The following is a 14638-nucleotide window of genomic DNA, read 5'->3' on the forward strand; positions in this document are numbered from 1 at the left end:
GGACAAAGAAATGGCTGAGGAACTCCATACATACTTTGGCTCTGTCTTCACAAAAGAGGACGTAAGTCAGATACCAGAATTGTTGGAGGATGCAAGATTTAGTGAGAGGGAAGAACTGAGGGAGATCAATATTAATGGAGAAATGGTGCTGGAAAAATTGTTGGGATTGAAGACTGATAAATCCCCAGGGCTTGATAAGCTACATCCCAGAGTACTTCAGGAAGTAGCTCTGGAAATAATGGATCCTTTGATGGTCACTTTCCAAGATTCTATAAGACTCTGGAACAGTCCCTGCAGATTGGAGGGTAGCTAATGTCACTCCAATATTCAAAAAGGGAGGTCGAATGAAAACACGGAATTATAGATTAGTCAGCCTAACATCGGTCGTGGGGAAAATACTCAAAGCCGTTATCAAGGATTTTATAGCGGAGCATTTAGAAATCAGTGGCAGAGTCAGCATGGATTTATGAAGGGGAAATCATGCTTGACAAATCAGTTGGATTTCCATGAAAATGTAACCAGTGGAGTTGACAACGCAGAGCCAGTTGATGTAGTATATTTGGATGTTCAGAAAGCATTTGGGGAAGCCCCACATAAGAGACTAATGTACAAGATTAAAGTGCATGGGATTGGGGGAGGTGTATTGAGATGGACAGGAAACTGATTGGCAGAGAGAAAACAAAGAGTAGGAATTAATGGGTCCTTTTCAAACTGGCAGGCAGTAACAAGTGAGGTGTGACAGGGATCGGTGCTGGGACCCCAGCTATTCACAATATATATTTATTTGGATGAGGGAACAAAATGTAACATCTCAAAGTTTGTAGATGGTACCAAGTTCAGTGGAAGGGTGAGGATGCAGAGATCCTTTAGCATGATTTCATAGAATCCCTTTGGCCCAACAAGTCCACACCGACCCTCCCACCTAGACCCATCCCTGAATACTATGGATGACCCCTAATCTACACATCCCTGAATACTATGGATAATTTAGCACAGCCAATCCACCTAACCTGCACATTTTTGGACTGGGAAGAAACCCACGCCGACACGGGGAGAATGTGCAAACTCCACACAGTCAGTCGCCTGAGGGTGGAATCGAACCTGGGTCCCTGGTGCCATGAGGCAGCCGTGCTAACCACTGAGCCACCGTCTTGGTTAGGTGAGTGGGCAAATCAATGGCAGATGCAGTATAATTTGGATAAATGTGAGGTTATTCACTTTGGAAGCAAAAACAAGAGGGCAGGTTACTACCTGAATGGCTGTAAATTGGGAGAGCGGAGTGTGCAGTGGGACCTGGGTGTTCTTGTGCACCAGTTGCTGAAGATAAGCATGCAGGTGCAGCAGGCAGTAAAGAAGGTAAATGGTATGTTGGCCTTCATTGCGAGAGGTTTCGAGTACAGAGCAGGGATGTGTTGTTGCAGCTATACAGGGCCTTGGTGAGACCACACCTGGAGTATTGTTTTCAATTTTGGTCTCCTTTTCTGAGAAAGGATGCTCTTGCTCTCGAGGGAGTGCAGCAAAGTTTTACCAGGCTGATTCCAGGGATGGCGGGTCTGAAGTATGAGGAGAGATTGACTAGTTTAGGATTGTTTTTGCTGGAGTTCAGACAAATGAGGGGGGGATCTCATAGAGACTTAGAATTCTAACAGGACTGGACATGGTAGAAGTAGGGAGATGTTCCCAATGGTGGGTGTGTCCAGAGCCAGGGGTCACAGTGTGAGGATTCAGGATAGACGATTTAAGATGGAGATGAGGAGACATTTCTTCACCCAGAGAGTGGTGAGCCTGTGGAATTCATTACCACAGGAGGTAGTTGATGCCAAAACATTGAATGTATTCAAGAGGTGACTAGATACAGCACTTGGGGAGAATGGGATCCATAGTTATGGGGAGAAAGTAGGAGTCGGCTATTGAGTTGGACAGTCAACCATGATTGTGATGAATGGTGGAACAGGCTAGAAGGGCTGAATAGCCGCCTCCTGCTCCTATCTTCTATGCGTCTAAGATTATCATTTAAAAACCCATTGAATTAGCTAAACTCCTTCAAGGAAGGGAATTTGCTGGATCTGCCCTGAATGTGACTCCAGACCCACAGCACTGTGGTTGACTGTTAACTGCCCTCTGAAAAGGCCCAGCACCTCACTCTATTGCATCAACTGACAGAAAAGGCTGAAGGAAGCAGTGAAAATGGATGTAACATCTGGTGCTGACCTCAGCACTGGAAATGACAATAGCCTAAACAGTCCCTGCAAAGTCCTTCATGAAGGGTGTAAACCTGAAACGTCAGCTTTCCTGCTCCTCTGCTGCTGCCTGACCAGCTGTGTTCCTCCACTTCCACACTCTATTGACTCTATATCCAGCATCTGCAGTTCTTGCTTCCTCCTTGCAAAGTTCTCACAAGTGCTGAAATTAGAAGAACTGTCTCAGAGAACCATCAAGCAACAGTCTGACTTAGTCATTCTCATGCAATCACACCTTACAGACAATGTACCGATCCCCACCATCACTGTTCCTGGATAAATCCTGACCCACTAGCAGCAGCAGAACAGTACTCCAACACAATCTGCAGTCTGTAGCCAGACATATCCCCTACCCTCCCATTATCACCAAGCCAGGGGATCACTGAAGGAGTGCTGGAGGGTCTGTCAAACACCCTTAAAAACTGGAGAAGGCTATGCAATGGTTTGCTGAGATGTTCCTTTTGGTCTGTTAGAACTTGCTACTGCTTGATCTTCTAGATCCTTCCAATTGCTGCAGGGTGACTGGATCCCAGTTGTAAAATCTCTCACCTATTGGTTAAAAGTAACTGATGAAGGAAAATCAATGGTTTTCTTCCAGGTTGAAGTTTTTTTTATAGCAGAGAGAGAAGGGTAGGGAGGGTGTTGGGGGCGTGTGACAACATATCCCTTTTTAGAAGGCTTCTGTCTCAATTGTTCAGGACCACAGGCTGTTCAAGTGCCTTTTTTTTGGGCGAAATGGGCTGTTTCTACACTATAGGGATTCTATGATTGTCAGGCAACAAGCCTTTGCCAGTGGCATCTGGTCACCACCCCACAGACCAATCAGCTACCTGTTCCCTGCCAAACCTTCCTTCACACACCTCTTCCAGCTCCAGCTCATTCTCAGTAATCTCTACCCACCCCTACCCCGATTGGTTCAACAGGCAGCCGTGTAAACAACACCTAGAGTGAGTAATTTGGCCCTAAAACATACAGCAAAACCTTCCACATGCCTTAGTTTTTAAAACTTTTCTTTCCCATTTCTGTCCAAATTAAAAATACAGAAAATAAAAAGGTACAATCTTTACAGGGTGCAGAAAAGATTCCCCAGGATGTTCCTGGGCTGGAAAATTTTTCAGTCAGGAAGAGAGACGAGACAGGCCAGTGTTGTTTTCCTTGGAGCAAAGAAGGCTGGGAGGGGACCTGACTGACATCTATGAAGTCATGGGTGGCATTGACATGGTCAATAGGGAGAAATCTCTCCTCTTAGTAACGGGATCAATAACCAGGGAGCACAGATTTAAGGTGAAGGGCAGAAAGTTGTGAGGGGATTTAAGGAAAAACATTTTCACTCAGAGGGTGGTGGGTATGTTGGATTCATTGTCTGAAAGAGTGGCAGTGGAGGGAGCCATCACAACATGTTGGAAGTGATGAGGCGATCACTTGAAGCACCACACCATGCATGGCTACAGGCCAAGGCCTGGAAAATGGGTCTGGATGCTCAACAATGGAAAGACAGAATGGGCCAAAGGACCTTTTGGTGCTGTACAACTGTATAGTCCAGAACTTGCTACATCCCTACCCAAACCATTCCAGTATGGCTACAACACTGACATCTACCCGACAATGAGAAAACTGCCCAGAAATGGTACTCACACAAAAAAGCAGGAAAAAATCCAACCTGGCCAATTACTGCCCCATCAGTCTCCTCTTGATCATCAGTAAAGTGATGGAAGGTGTCAGTAACAGTGCTATCAAGCAGCACCTGCTCAGAAATAACCTGCTCAGTGATGCCCAGTTTGGGTTCTGCAAGGGCCACTCAGCTCCTGACCTTATTACAGCCAAACATGGACAAAAGAGCTGAATTCCAGAGGAGAGGTGAGAGTGACAGCCCTTGATATCAAGGCTGCATTCAACCGAGTGTGGCATCAAGGGACCTCAGTGAAACTGGAATCAATGGCTATCAGGGGGCAAGCTCCAGCGGTTGGAGATATACCTGGCACACAGGAAGATGGATGTGGTCGTTGGAGGTCAGTTATCTAAACTCCAGGGCATCTCTGCGGGAGTTCTTCAGGGTAGTGTCCTAGACGCAACCATCTTCAGCTGCTTCATCAATGACCTTCCCTCCATCATAAGGTCAGAAGTGAGGATGTTTGCCAATGATTGCACTATTCGTGACTCCTCAGATACTGAAGCAGCCCATGTTCCAATGTAGTAAGAGCTGGACAATATCCAGACTGGGGCTGACAAGTGGCAAGTAACATTTATGCCACGCAAATACCAGACGCTGACCATCTCCAACAAGAGACAATCTAACCATTGCCCAATTACATGCAATGACATTGCCATCACTGAATCCTCAATTTCAACATCTTGGGGGTTATCATTAACCAGAAACTCAACTGGACTCACCACATAAACACAGGGGCTGCAACAGCAGGTCAGAGACTGGGAATCCTGCAGCGAGTAACTCCCCTCCTGACTCCTCAAAGCCCTGTCCACCATCTACAAGGCACAAGTCAGGAGTGGGATGGAATACTCCCCACTTGCCCCTGGATGCGTGCAGCCCCAACAACACTCAAGAAGTTTAACACCATCCAGTACAAAGCAGTCCCTGCCTGATTGGCACCACATCCACGCCTTCCACCACTGATGCTAAGTTGCAGCAGAGTGAGTGAATGAATAATTGGATAGCAGAGCAGTTTAGAGGGGCTGAGAAACCTTCTGCTCTTATTTTCTGTGCTCCTGGCGCTCTCTGAGAATCTAAAGTGGAAATACTAATTAATAATTAGAATCGGAGACACTATTTTTTGATAGGAACACCTATGGCTTGCTTAATAACTGAGAAGGTAAGAGACTCTGAGACACTGTAATAGTTGAAGACACAGTCAGTGAGTTTAATATTATCTCTCCTTGTTCAATTGTGGCTGTACATCAATTTCTCATAAATCCCTTTCCCGTTGCTAAGAGGCGAGTGATGGACGTCGAACCCAAGAGGGAGGGGACCCCTCTGGCTCTAACACCTCCCCAGACAGCCAATGGTTCTCTCAGGAAGTGGATTCCTGGTCTTTGGCAGTGTTTCTGATTGGCTTACAGGCTTCAGTGTCACCAGAGGATTACGCTATCAAGAGAGAGAGGGGATGGAGCTGGGAAAAGTAAGTCTCTGACAGAGAGAGAGTCTGTGCTGACAGCACACAGCAGCTTTGCATATCTCCCTCCTGTGTGAATGCTGCAGGGGAGAGGCAGATAGAGAGGGAACAGATACAAAGATGGATTTATTCTGAAGGTGAGTGTGTGGCACAGTTAGTATGCAGGTCCAGCAAGTGATTCACAAGCGGATTGTTGTTTATTGCAGGGAATATACAAGTTAGTATATTTTCCTACAGATGTAGAGGGGATTGATAACTCTAGTCAAGTGAACCTGTACTGTTTTGCTCTGCTAACTTTAGAAAGGACATATTTGGTTTGGGGGAAGTTCTCTCTGGGATAAGGTGGCTGAATCTAAGGGAGGAAGGTTAGACTGGAGTTTAGCCAAACGAATTGCACAATATTCTGAGGGGTATGAAATGCTCAGAAGGTGAACCACATGTGGGAAGGGGCTAGAATTAGGGGGCACTTGCAAAGTGGTTCCCACTTCAGACGAGAGTGAGAATTCCTTTCTCAGGGATCAGTGCAAGTTCTCTTGAGTATTTTATAGGCAGCTGTAGGTGTGATTCTCGACTCCGTGAGTGGGTGTCAAAGGTTTTAAGGAGGAGGTGGGAGCCTGAAGTTAAAGCCACAGTTAAATCGGCCGCGCTCTTATCAAACTGCAGGGCAGTCTTGGGGAGCCCTGAAATTCCCACTGCTGCTCATCACGTGGATATTTTCCAAATCAACCTGCTCAGAGATGTTACAATGCACCCTCTGGAGCAGGTGGGAATTGAACCCAGGTCCAGTAGCTCAGAGGTGTGAACACTTCCACTGAGCCCTGCCGGTGCATGCATCATTCAATGTCGGGTGTTCCACGTTGCACAGAGGCGAATCGTGTGGAGAAGGAGCTCAGCTCGATTGAATTAGATATGACACGGAGCACGGAGATTGATTTCAGGAAAAAGGGAATCGAATAGGCAGGAAGGCGTTGTTCAGTCTATATTGAGGAATCTGGGCACGGATCTGGTCTCTCCGCACAGGTACAGACTCTGGGACTGAATATTTTTGCATTTGGGTTCGAGCAGCTTGGGTCCTAAGTGATCCAAGTTAAACCGGATGGGGTTGGGTGGGGGGGGGGGGGGGGGGGGGGGGATCAGGGGTCGTGTGGGATGTGGTTGGACAGGCTTGTGGAGTGGTGAACTCCATTACCAGGTCTGGAGACAGACTGATCACTGACTGTGTTCAGTTCTGGTCTCCTGCTGCAGCACAGAGGTTGTGAAACTTGATTCGAAAAAGATTTACAAGGACGGGGTTGGAGGGTTTGAGCTACAGGGAGAGGCTGAATAGGCTGGGGCTATTTTCCCTGAAGCGTCAGAAGCTGAGGGGGTGACCTTCTAGAGGTTTATAAAATCATGAGGGGCATGGATAGGGTGAACAGACAAGGTCTTTTCAGAGTTAATGCCAATTTCCCTCGTTCAATACTGCAACTCTGAAGAAGAGTCACTGGACCCAAAATGTTACTCTGCTTCTTCTCCACAGAGGCTGCCTGAACGTGCTGAGTTTCTCCAGAAGTTTCTATTCTTGATTCAGATATCTGCAGTTCTCTGTGTTACCCTAGTGTGAGGTCCTGAGAACGGCCAGGCACTGCGGGAGACAGGGTTGAGCTGGTCACCCTGGATTAAGTAAAAGATGTCGAGGATCTGGAAAAGATGCAAGGGAAAACAGTTGATGTACAAGGACGATGCCAGAACTAGGGGCTGAATTATCAGACTCTCTGAAGCCACTGTCTGTTGAATAAATTTGAATGTGGACCAACATTCACTCGATGAGTGACTTAATGATAGTTTGAGGGGCTGTGAGCAAGCTGTTTGTTCTGTTTCAGGTGAATTTCTCGAGACTGAGTCTTCGTATGTATTGATCACAGATAATAAATGGTCTGAGTGTAATGTCTGATGCGCAAAAGGCTTGATCGAATTGATAAGTGTCTTTTATGAGGCAGTTTGTTTATGCTATCAGGTTGTGTTCCTATTGAATTTCTAATCGTGGCACCTTTGGTAAACGTTATATTTTATTACATTGTACAAAGGCCGACTCAGTAAATGTTGAGGCAGCTTTTTGACAGACACTTTGGCATGTAGCGAGTAAATTTTAGATACTGGCTGCCCCTCCGTGAAGGGTTAGCAGGGAGTAGTGCACCTCTGAGGTGTTGCCTTGTAGTGGACCAAGAGCAGGGACAGACGGAGCACAGGAAGATCCCAGTAAATTCCAGTAGACTTAACGTTTCGGGCCCAGCGACCCTCCTTCAGAACCGGTTGCTGTTCACTGGACCTGAAACATTCGCTCTGTTTCTCTCTCCACGGATGCTGCTGAGTTTCTCCAGCACTTTCCGTTTGCGGAACATTCCTTCCCTTCACCGGTTGTTCAAACATTAAACAATATTTCACAGCAAGCAGTGCTTGAAATGGGCTAACGGACATTGAGGTTCTGGTAAAAGGTATGAGGCTTTTTCCTGGGGCGGAGGGGTCTGTTATGAAGGGGACACAGGTTCAAGGTGCGAGGGGGTAAAGTTTAAAAGAGATGTGCGAGGCAGGTTTTTCACAGAAAGGGCGGTGAGTGCCTGGAACGCGTTGCCAGAGGAGGTGGTGGAAGCAGACACAATAGCAGCTTTCAAGAGACACCTGGACGAATACATGAATAGGAAGGGAATAGAGGGATATGGATCCTGTACATAGAACATAGAAGATAGAACATAGAACATAGAACAGTACGGCACAGTACAGGCCCTTCAGCCCACAATGTTGTGCCGAACTTTTACCCTAAACCTAAGGTCTATCTAACCTCCACCCCTACCTTATACTATCATCCATATGCCTATCTAATAGCCTCTTAAATGCCCCTAATGAGGCCGACTCCACTACCCCCTCCGGCAATGCATTCCACACCCCTACCACTCTCTGAGTAAAGAACCTCCCTCTGATGTCTCCCCTATATCTACCTCCACTCACTTCAAAACTATTCCCCCTCGTAATAGCAAAGTGTAAGTGAAGACAGTTTTAGTATGGAAGGGCAAAATGTGTCGGCACAGGCTTGGAGGGCCGAAGGGCCTGTTCCTGCGCTGTATTGTTCTTTGTTCGCTTTGTTCTTTGAGTTCAGCTCCTCTCCTGAAGAAGGAAAGCATCCCATGAGCTCTCTTTACCCCCTTATCCATCTGCCCTGTCACTTCCAGGGTCCTCTGGCAAGATACAAGGCCGCTCTGCCCCTCCCGCTGTGCTGTTCGGTTTTTTTTTTAAGTTACGTCTCCTTCCTTCCACAGGTCACCAAGGGGGAGGTCGGAGGTCGCGGCCAATGGCGGTCCCAAGCGTGGCAGCCCTGAATGACTCGCAGCTGAGGGAGCTGGTGGCGTGGGCCAACGGGACCGTCGACGGGTGCAAGCCCAGTTACAATTACTACGCGGCTTCGCTCAGCCTCCTGATCTTCATGGTGGTTTTCGGCAACGTTTTGGTGTGCATGGCGGTATCGCGGGAGCGGGCGCTGCAGACCACCACCAACTACCTCATTGTGAGCCTAGCAGTGGCAGACCTACTGGTGGCCACCCTGGTCATGCCCTGGGTCGTCTACCTCGAGGTAAAAATAAAAGCCGCCTGCTCCTCCATTTCCCCCAGGCCCTTCCGTGTTGGCGGAAGGTACCGGAACGATCTCAGGTCTGCTGGGTCCTTGACGTCCTGGGCCAGCGATCGATAGAAAAGGCCCCAAATCCTCTCCCTACTTCTCTCCCCAGCCCCATCACCCGAATGTTAGACACGACCGAGAAATATGGTGACACCCCGACATCAGGCCTGTCCAAGGACTGCGCCCCTGAATTTGCTTCATTTATGTAGCGCCTTTCTTCCTTCCTTCCCTTCTGAGTGCTTCCAGCACCAACGACACAGCTTTAGTTTTAAGAGCGAGGTAAAGCATTCACTCATTAAGCAACTGTTGCTGGCAGTTTTTCTTCATTCACTCATGGGACGTGAACGTCTCTATGTTTACTGCCCTGTCCCTAGTTGCCCCCCGCTTGAGAAGGTGGGAGTGAGCTGCCTTCTTGAACCACTGCAGTCCCTATATGTTGTGGGTTGACCCACAATGCCCCTTAGGGAGGGAATTCCAGGATTTTGACCCAGCGACACTGAAGGAATGGTGATATATTTCCATGTCAGGATGGTGAGTGGCTCGGAGGGGAACTTGCAGGGGGCTGGTGTTCCCATGTATCTGCTGCCCCTTGTCCTTCTGGATGGAAGTGGCCGTGGGTTTGGAAGGTGCTGCCTGAGGATCTTTGGTGAATTTCTGCAGCGTATCTTGTAGATGGTACACACTGCTGCTACTGAGCACTGTCCACATCATACGAGTGAATAAATTGTAGGTTTGAGATAGATCAACTGTCATTCTTCGACAGAGAATATAGGCCCAGTAATGCCTTCTATACAACCTTTATCTCCCTGCCTTAATGCTTTAAGCAACCATAGGACATGTGTGTTAAGGTTCCTCAGATCTTTGGCACTTCCTATTATTCCTCATCTATTCCCTGGCCACCTACCTTTTGCGAGACTTTGAGACATTCCGAGGAAGGGGCACCGGACCCAAAATGTTAGCTCTGATCTTCTCTTCACAGATGCTGCCAGGACCTGCTGAGCTTTTCCAGCAACTTCTGTTTTTAACCGTTTCCCCTTGCTGTATTCCCATTCAATGACTCTACTTCCTCACGAGGGATGTGAATTTCTGGACCTTCTGTGAGGAGGTTGTACAGGACGTCAATGAGGCCTCTTCTGGAGTATTTTGTGTCCATCTCTGATCACCCTGTAAAAGGAAGGATATTATCAAGCTATAGAGGGCTCAGATAAGATTTACCAGGATGTTGCCTAGAATAGAGGCTTTGAGTTACAAAGAAAGGCTGGATAGGCTGGGATAACAAGGTGTGGAGCTGGATGAACACTGCAGCATCAGAGGAGCAGGAAAGCTGACATTTTGGGTCTGGACCCTTCTTCAGAAATGGGGGAGGGGAAGGGGGCTCTGAAATAAATAGGGAGAGAGGGGGAGGCGGATGGAAGATGGATAAAGGAGCAGATAGGTGGAGAGAAGACGGACAGGTCAAGGAAGCGGGGATGGAGCCAGTAAAGGTGAGTGTGGGTGGGGAGTTAGGGAGGGGATAGGTCAGTCAAGGGAAGACGGACAGGTCAAGGAGGCGGGGATGAGGCTGGTAGGTAGGAGGTGGAGGTGGGGGTTGAGGAGCGGATAGGTGGGAGAAAAGATGGACAGGTCAGGGAGGCGGGGATGGAGCCAGTAAAAGTGAGTGTAGGTGGGAAGTTAGGATGGGGGTAGGTCAGTCAGGGGAAGACGGACAGGTCAAGGAGGTGGGGACGAGCTGGACTGGTTTTGGGATGCGGTAGGGGGAGGGGAGATTTTGAAGCTTGTGAAATCCACATTGATACCATTGGGCTGCAGGGTTCCCAAGCGGAATATGAGGTGCTGTTCCTCCAGCCTTCGGGTGGATAGACTTTTTTTTACTGGAGGGTAGGAAGTTGAGAGGTGACCTTGTAGAAGTTTATCAAATCATGAGAGGCATAGATAAAGTTAATAGTAAATAAAATCCGAAAGAACTGCGGATGCTGTAAATCAGGAACAAAAACAAAGTTGCTGGAAAAGGCTCAGCAGGCCTGGCAGCATCTGTGGAGGAAAGATCAGTGTTAATGTTTCGGGTCCGGTGACCCTTCCTCACAGTTAATGGTAGTTGTCTTTTACCTAGGATGGGGGATTTCAAGACTGGGGGCATATTTTTTAACGTGAGAGGAGAGAGGTTTAAAAGAGACGTGAGGGGAAAATTCTTCACACAGAGGGTGAAATGAACTTCCAGATGCGGGTACAGTCACCACGTTTAAAAGACATTTGGATAAGTACGTGAGTAGGAAAGGTTTGGAGCGATGTGCGCCAGGAGCAGGGACTAGTATAGTTTGGGATTATGGCAGGCACGGACTGGTTGGACCGAAGGGTCTGTTTCTGTGCCGTGTGACTGTGTGAGAGATTCCTCCTCATTTCACGGAGTTTGGAAATTGTGCCCAGCCCCTGTCCCCAGTTCCAGCCTCGGCCACAAGGGGGGAACCAGCCAGCCATGTCCCCTCAGGGATCTTTCGAGTCCCATTGAAGAGATCAGGAATGTCTCGCTGCAATGGTACAGGGGCCTAAGTGAGTATTGTGCACAGTTCTCCCTGTCTGAAGGAGCATGTTCTGGCGATGGAGGGAGTGTGGAGAAAATCTCAACAGACTGGTTCCTCAGCTGGCGGGACTGACGTTAAACCAGTTCGGGTTAGATTGGCTGAAGTTCTGAAGAATGAGGGAAGACGGATCTCAGAGAAACTTACAAAGTTCTACCAGGACCGGGCAGGGTAGATGCAGGAATGCTGTTCCCGGGAAGCTCAGAGGGGCTCACGGGTCTAAGGAAACGGGGTAGGCCGTTTCGGACAGAAATGAGGAGAAAAGCAGAGAGCCTGTGGGATGTGCTACCTCAGAAAGCAACTGAGGCTGAAGCATCGAATGTTTTCAAGAAGGAGTTAGGAATAGTTCTGAGGGATCAAAGGGAATGAGGGAGAAGCGGGAACAAGGGACCGCGTTGGATGATCAGCCGTGATCATAGTGAACAGTGGTGCAGGCTTAAAGGGCTGAATGGCCTCCTGCAGCTCTTATATCCTACGTCTCTATAAGGTCGCCTGGCGTTGCTCTCCTCCCCGTGTGTGTTGCTGCTGCACACAAAGGTGGCCATCAGGATGAGGGTGACATTGGGCAATGTTCTTCCCCTGCTTATCCAGAGTTTTGTACACTTGTGGACGCAGTCCGTCTTAGACTCTCCAGATGAAGTGGGAAGATGGCTCGGGTGACTGCAACGGCGCGGGTTCGGGGTGGGGTGAGGGGGGATAGGAACGGGCCAGACTCACGGCATGTACAGCAACAGAGAGAGTGCCTCAGCCCTGAATGGCCCACTCCCTGTTTATTGTGGTTTGAGGGACCCAGCTTAGAGAGAGAGTATGCCTGCTGAGCAGGCAACAGCAGACAACCCTCTTCCTCCAATCCACCTGTTATTTTCCCAGCTCCCCCCCCATTCTGGGGGCATGTTCCCAAGGACTGTGACCATATTCCCAAGGACTGTGACCATGTTCCCAAGGACTGTGACCATGTTCCCAAGGACTGTGACCATGCAGCGTGCGTCACTCGTCCTTAAATCCTCTGTCCCACTTTACACAGCCATTAAAGCGATCAATCCATTAGTGCAGAAATGACCCAAATATTTATCCCTTATCACTGACAGCAAGCTAATTAATTTTGTGTAATGACTTTGCTAGTGTTCTAATCACACCATTCCCGCACAATTAAACCTGGAACAAAGTTAGTTATATCGAGAATGAAACTGACTGGAGGTTACTTTGCTGCAGCCTTAGTCAAGCTAATTTATATTCCTCATTATCTTGGCTGTCAATGAGTTTCATCTCTCGGAACAATCTTCGTCCTGGAGTTCCCCAAATTACAATTTTCGAATTTTATGTGATTTTCAATAAAGATGTAATAGCCACATAGATCCCAGTGACAAACGTATAAAACAGCCCATGTGTGGAAGCAATATTCTCGATGTCTGATTCACGTTAGGTGCAACAGAAGTGTTAATTTCCAAATGGAAGATTATTGCAATGCTGCACTAAGATCTGCTAGGGTAATGCATACAATGCCTACAGTCTGGAACCTGGCCCTTGAGTCTACCCTATCCCTGCATTTGCCCATGGCTAACCTGCCCAGCCTGGATGCTGTGGTCAATTTAAGCAAAGCCAATCCACTATGGGAGGAACAGGAGCGCCTGGAGGGTGCCCATGCAGAACAGGGAGAATGTGCAAAGTCCACACAGAGGGTGGAATTGAACCCAGGTCCCTGTGTGTGGAATGTGAAGATAGCTAGACTTTGTTTTGTCAGTTAGTCATTTACTGATGAGAATTAATTTAAAAAAAATCAATGTGTATAAATATATTGCGTGTCGCTTGGAGAAAAGAGACAACAATTTTATCCTTTTGATTTGATTTGATTTATTGTCATGTGTACCCAAGTACAGTGAAAAGCTTTGTTTACGAGGCAAGCAAGGACATACAGATCATAGTGTGGAAAAAAACCTGAGACAGAGGTGTACAGATTACACCACACAGGACGTGTTCTAGGCAAGATCACCAAGATCAAGATCAACATTATTTGAAGTTAGAGAGTTCATTCATCTGTCTAATAACAGGTGGGAAGAAGCAATTCCTGAACCTGCTGGTGCTTGTGTTCAAGCTTCTGTATCTTCTGAGATAACAAGGTGTAGAGCTGGATGAACACAGCAGGCCAAGCAGCATCAGAGGAGCAGGAAGGCTGATGTTTCGGGTCAAGACCCTTCTTCAGAAATGGAGTATTTTCTTCTCGGTTTCTATAGCACCTTTGACCTGCTGCGATCTCCCAAGGAGTTTTTAAGAAGCCCACAAGGAGGTGTTTATACAGATGACCCCGGAGATATGGTGTCTGTACGTGAGGGAGAAACATTTGGACGGTCTGGAGTTAATTGTGTTGAGATTTCTAGTCTGACTTGATGGCCAGAACAGTGGTCTTGTGTCTGCGGGGGGCGGTGGGCGTGAGAGAGAGAGAGAGCGAGGAGGATATGTTGCCTGCTCAGTCCATGCTCTGATGCTGTCTCTATTCTCTCTCGAAGGTCGTCGGGGAGTGGCAGTTTGGCTGGGTTCACTGCGACATCTTTGTGACACTCGACGTGATGTTCTGTACAGCCAGCATTCTCAACCTGTGCGCGATCAGCATCGACAGGTAACGTGGTTGGGGCGGTGTGTGGTTCCGATGGCGTTCTCCGGACAGAAACAGGACCTTCGGCCCATCTGCCCCATGTTCACGCTGTCCGCATATTCCCCCCAACCCCCACCGAGCTCCTTCAACTCAGCCCGACCCCTTCTATCCGTCTCTCCCTCCTGTGTTTAATCCCACCCCCCCACCTCTTGGAGACTACGCCCTCGGCCCTGAAACTCCTCATACCACCCCCCAACCCCACCACCACGAAGTTCAACGGAGGATTCAAAAGGCCATCCCTCCGCTGGGAACCACAGCTCCTCTTCCCCCCGACACACCCCATCACCTGTTATCAACAGCGAACAAAAGCACCCCCCTTCCCCACACCCCCATCACCTGGTATCAACTGGGAACCGAAGCCCCCCCCTTCCTTCCCCCCACTCCCCCATTACCTG

The 14638-nt window shown here is 48.3% G+C and overlaps 1 protein-coding gene across 2 annotated transcripts in view; it reads left to right on the forward strand.

Annotated features, from left to right (window-relative positions):
- The first annotated feature begins 5397 nt into the window (after nucleotides 1-5397).
- Nucleotides 5398-14638, forward strand: part of LOC109938748 (D(2)-like dopamine receptor) — a 19731-nt gene continuing 10490 nt past the window's right edge. The window contains exons 1-3 of one of the 2 annotated variants that reach the window (XM_048620625.1): nucleotides 5398-5505; nucleotides 8662-8972; nucleotides 14098-14207. In XM_048620625.1, the coding sequence (XP_048476582.1) occupies nucleotides 8694-8972; nucleotides 14098-14207 (389 nt within the window). In that variant the 5' untranslated portion in view covers nucleotides 5398-5505; nucleotides 8662-8693. Of the gene's footprint in view, nucleotides 5506-6181; nucleotides 6389-8661; nucleotides 8973-14097; nucleotides 14208-14638 lie in introns of those variants that run through there. The other variant, XM_048620626.1, reaches the window with a different exon arrangement.

Source organism: Rhincodon typus, chromosome 47 (assembly GCF_021869965.1).
Source record: "Rhincodon typus isolate 14 chromosome 47, sRhiTyp1.1, whole genome shotgun sequence".
NCBI classification, from domain to species: Eukaryota; Metazoa; Chordata; class Chondrichthyes; order Orectolobiformes; family Rhincodontidae; genus Rhincodon; species Rhincodon typus.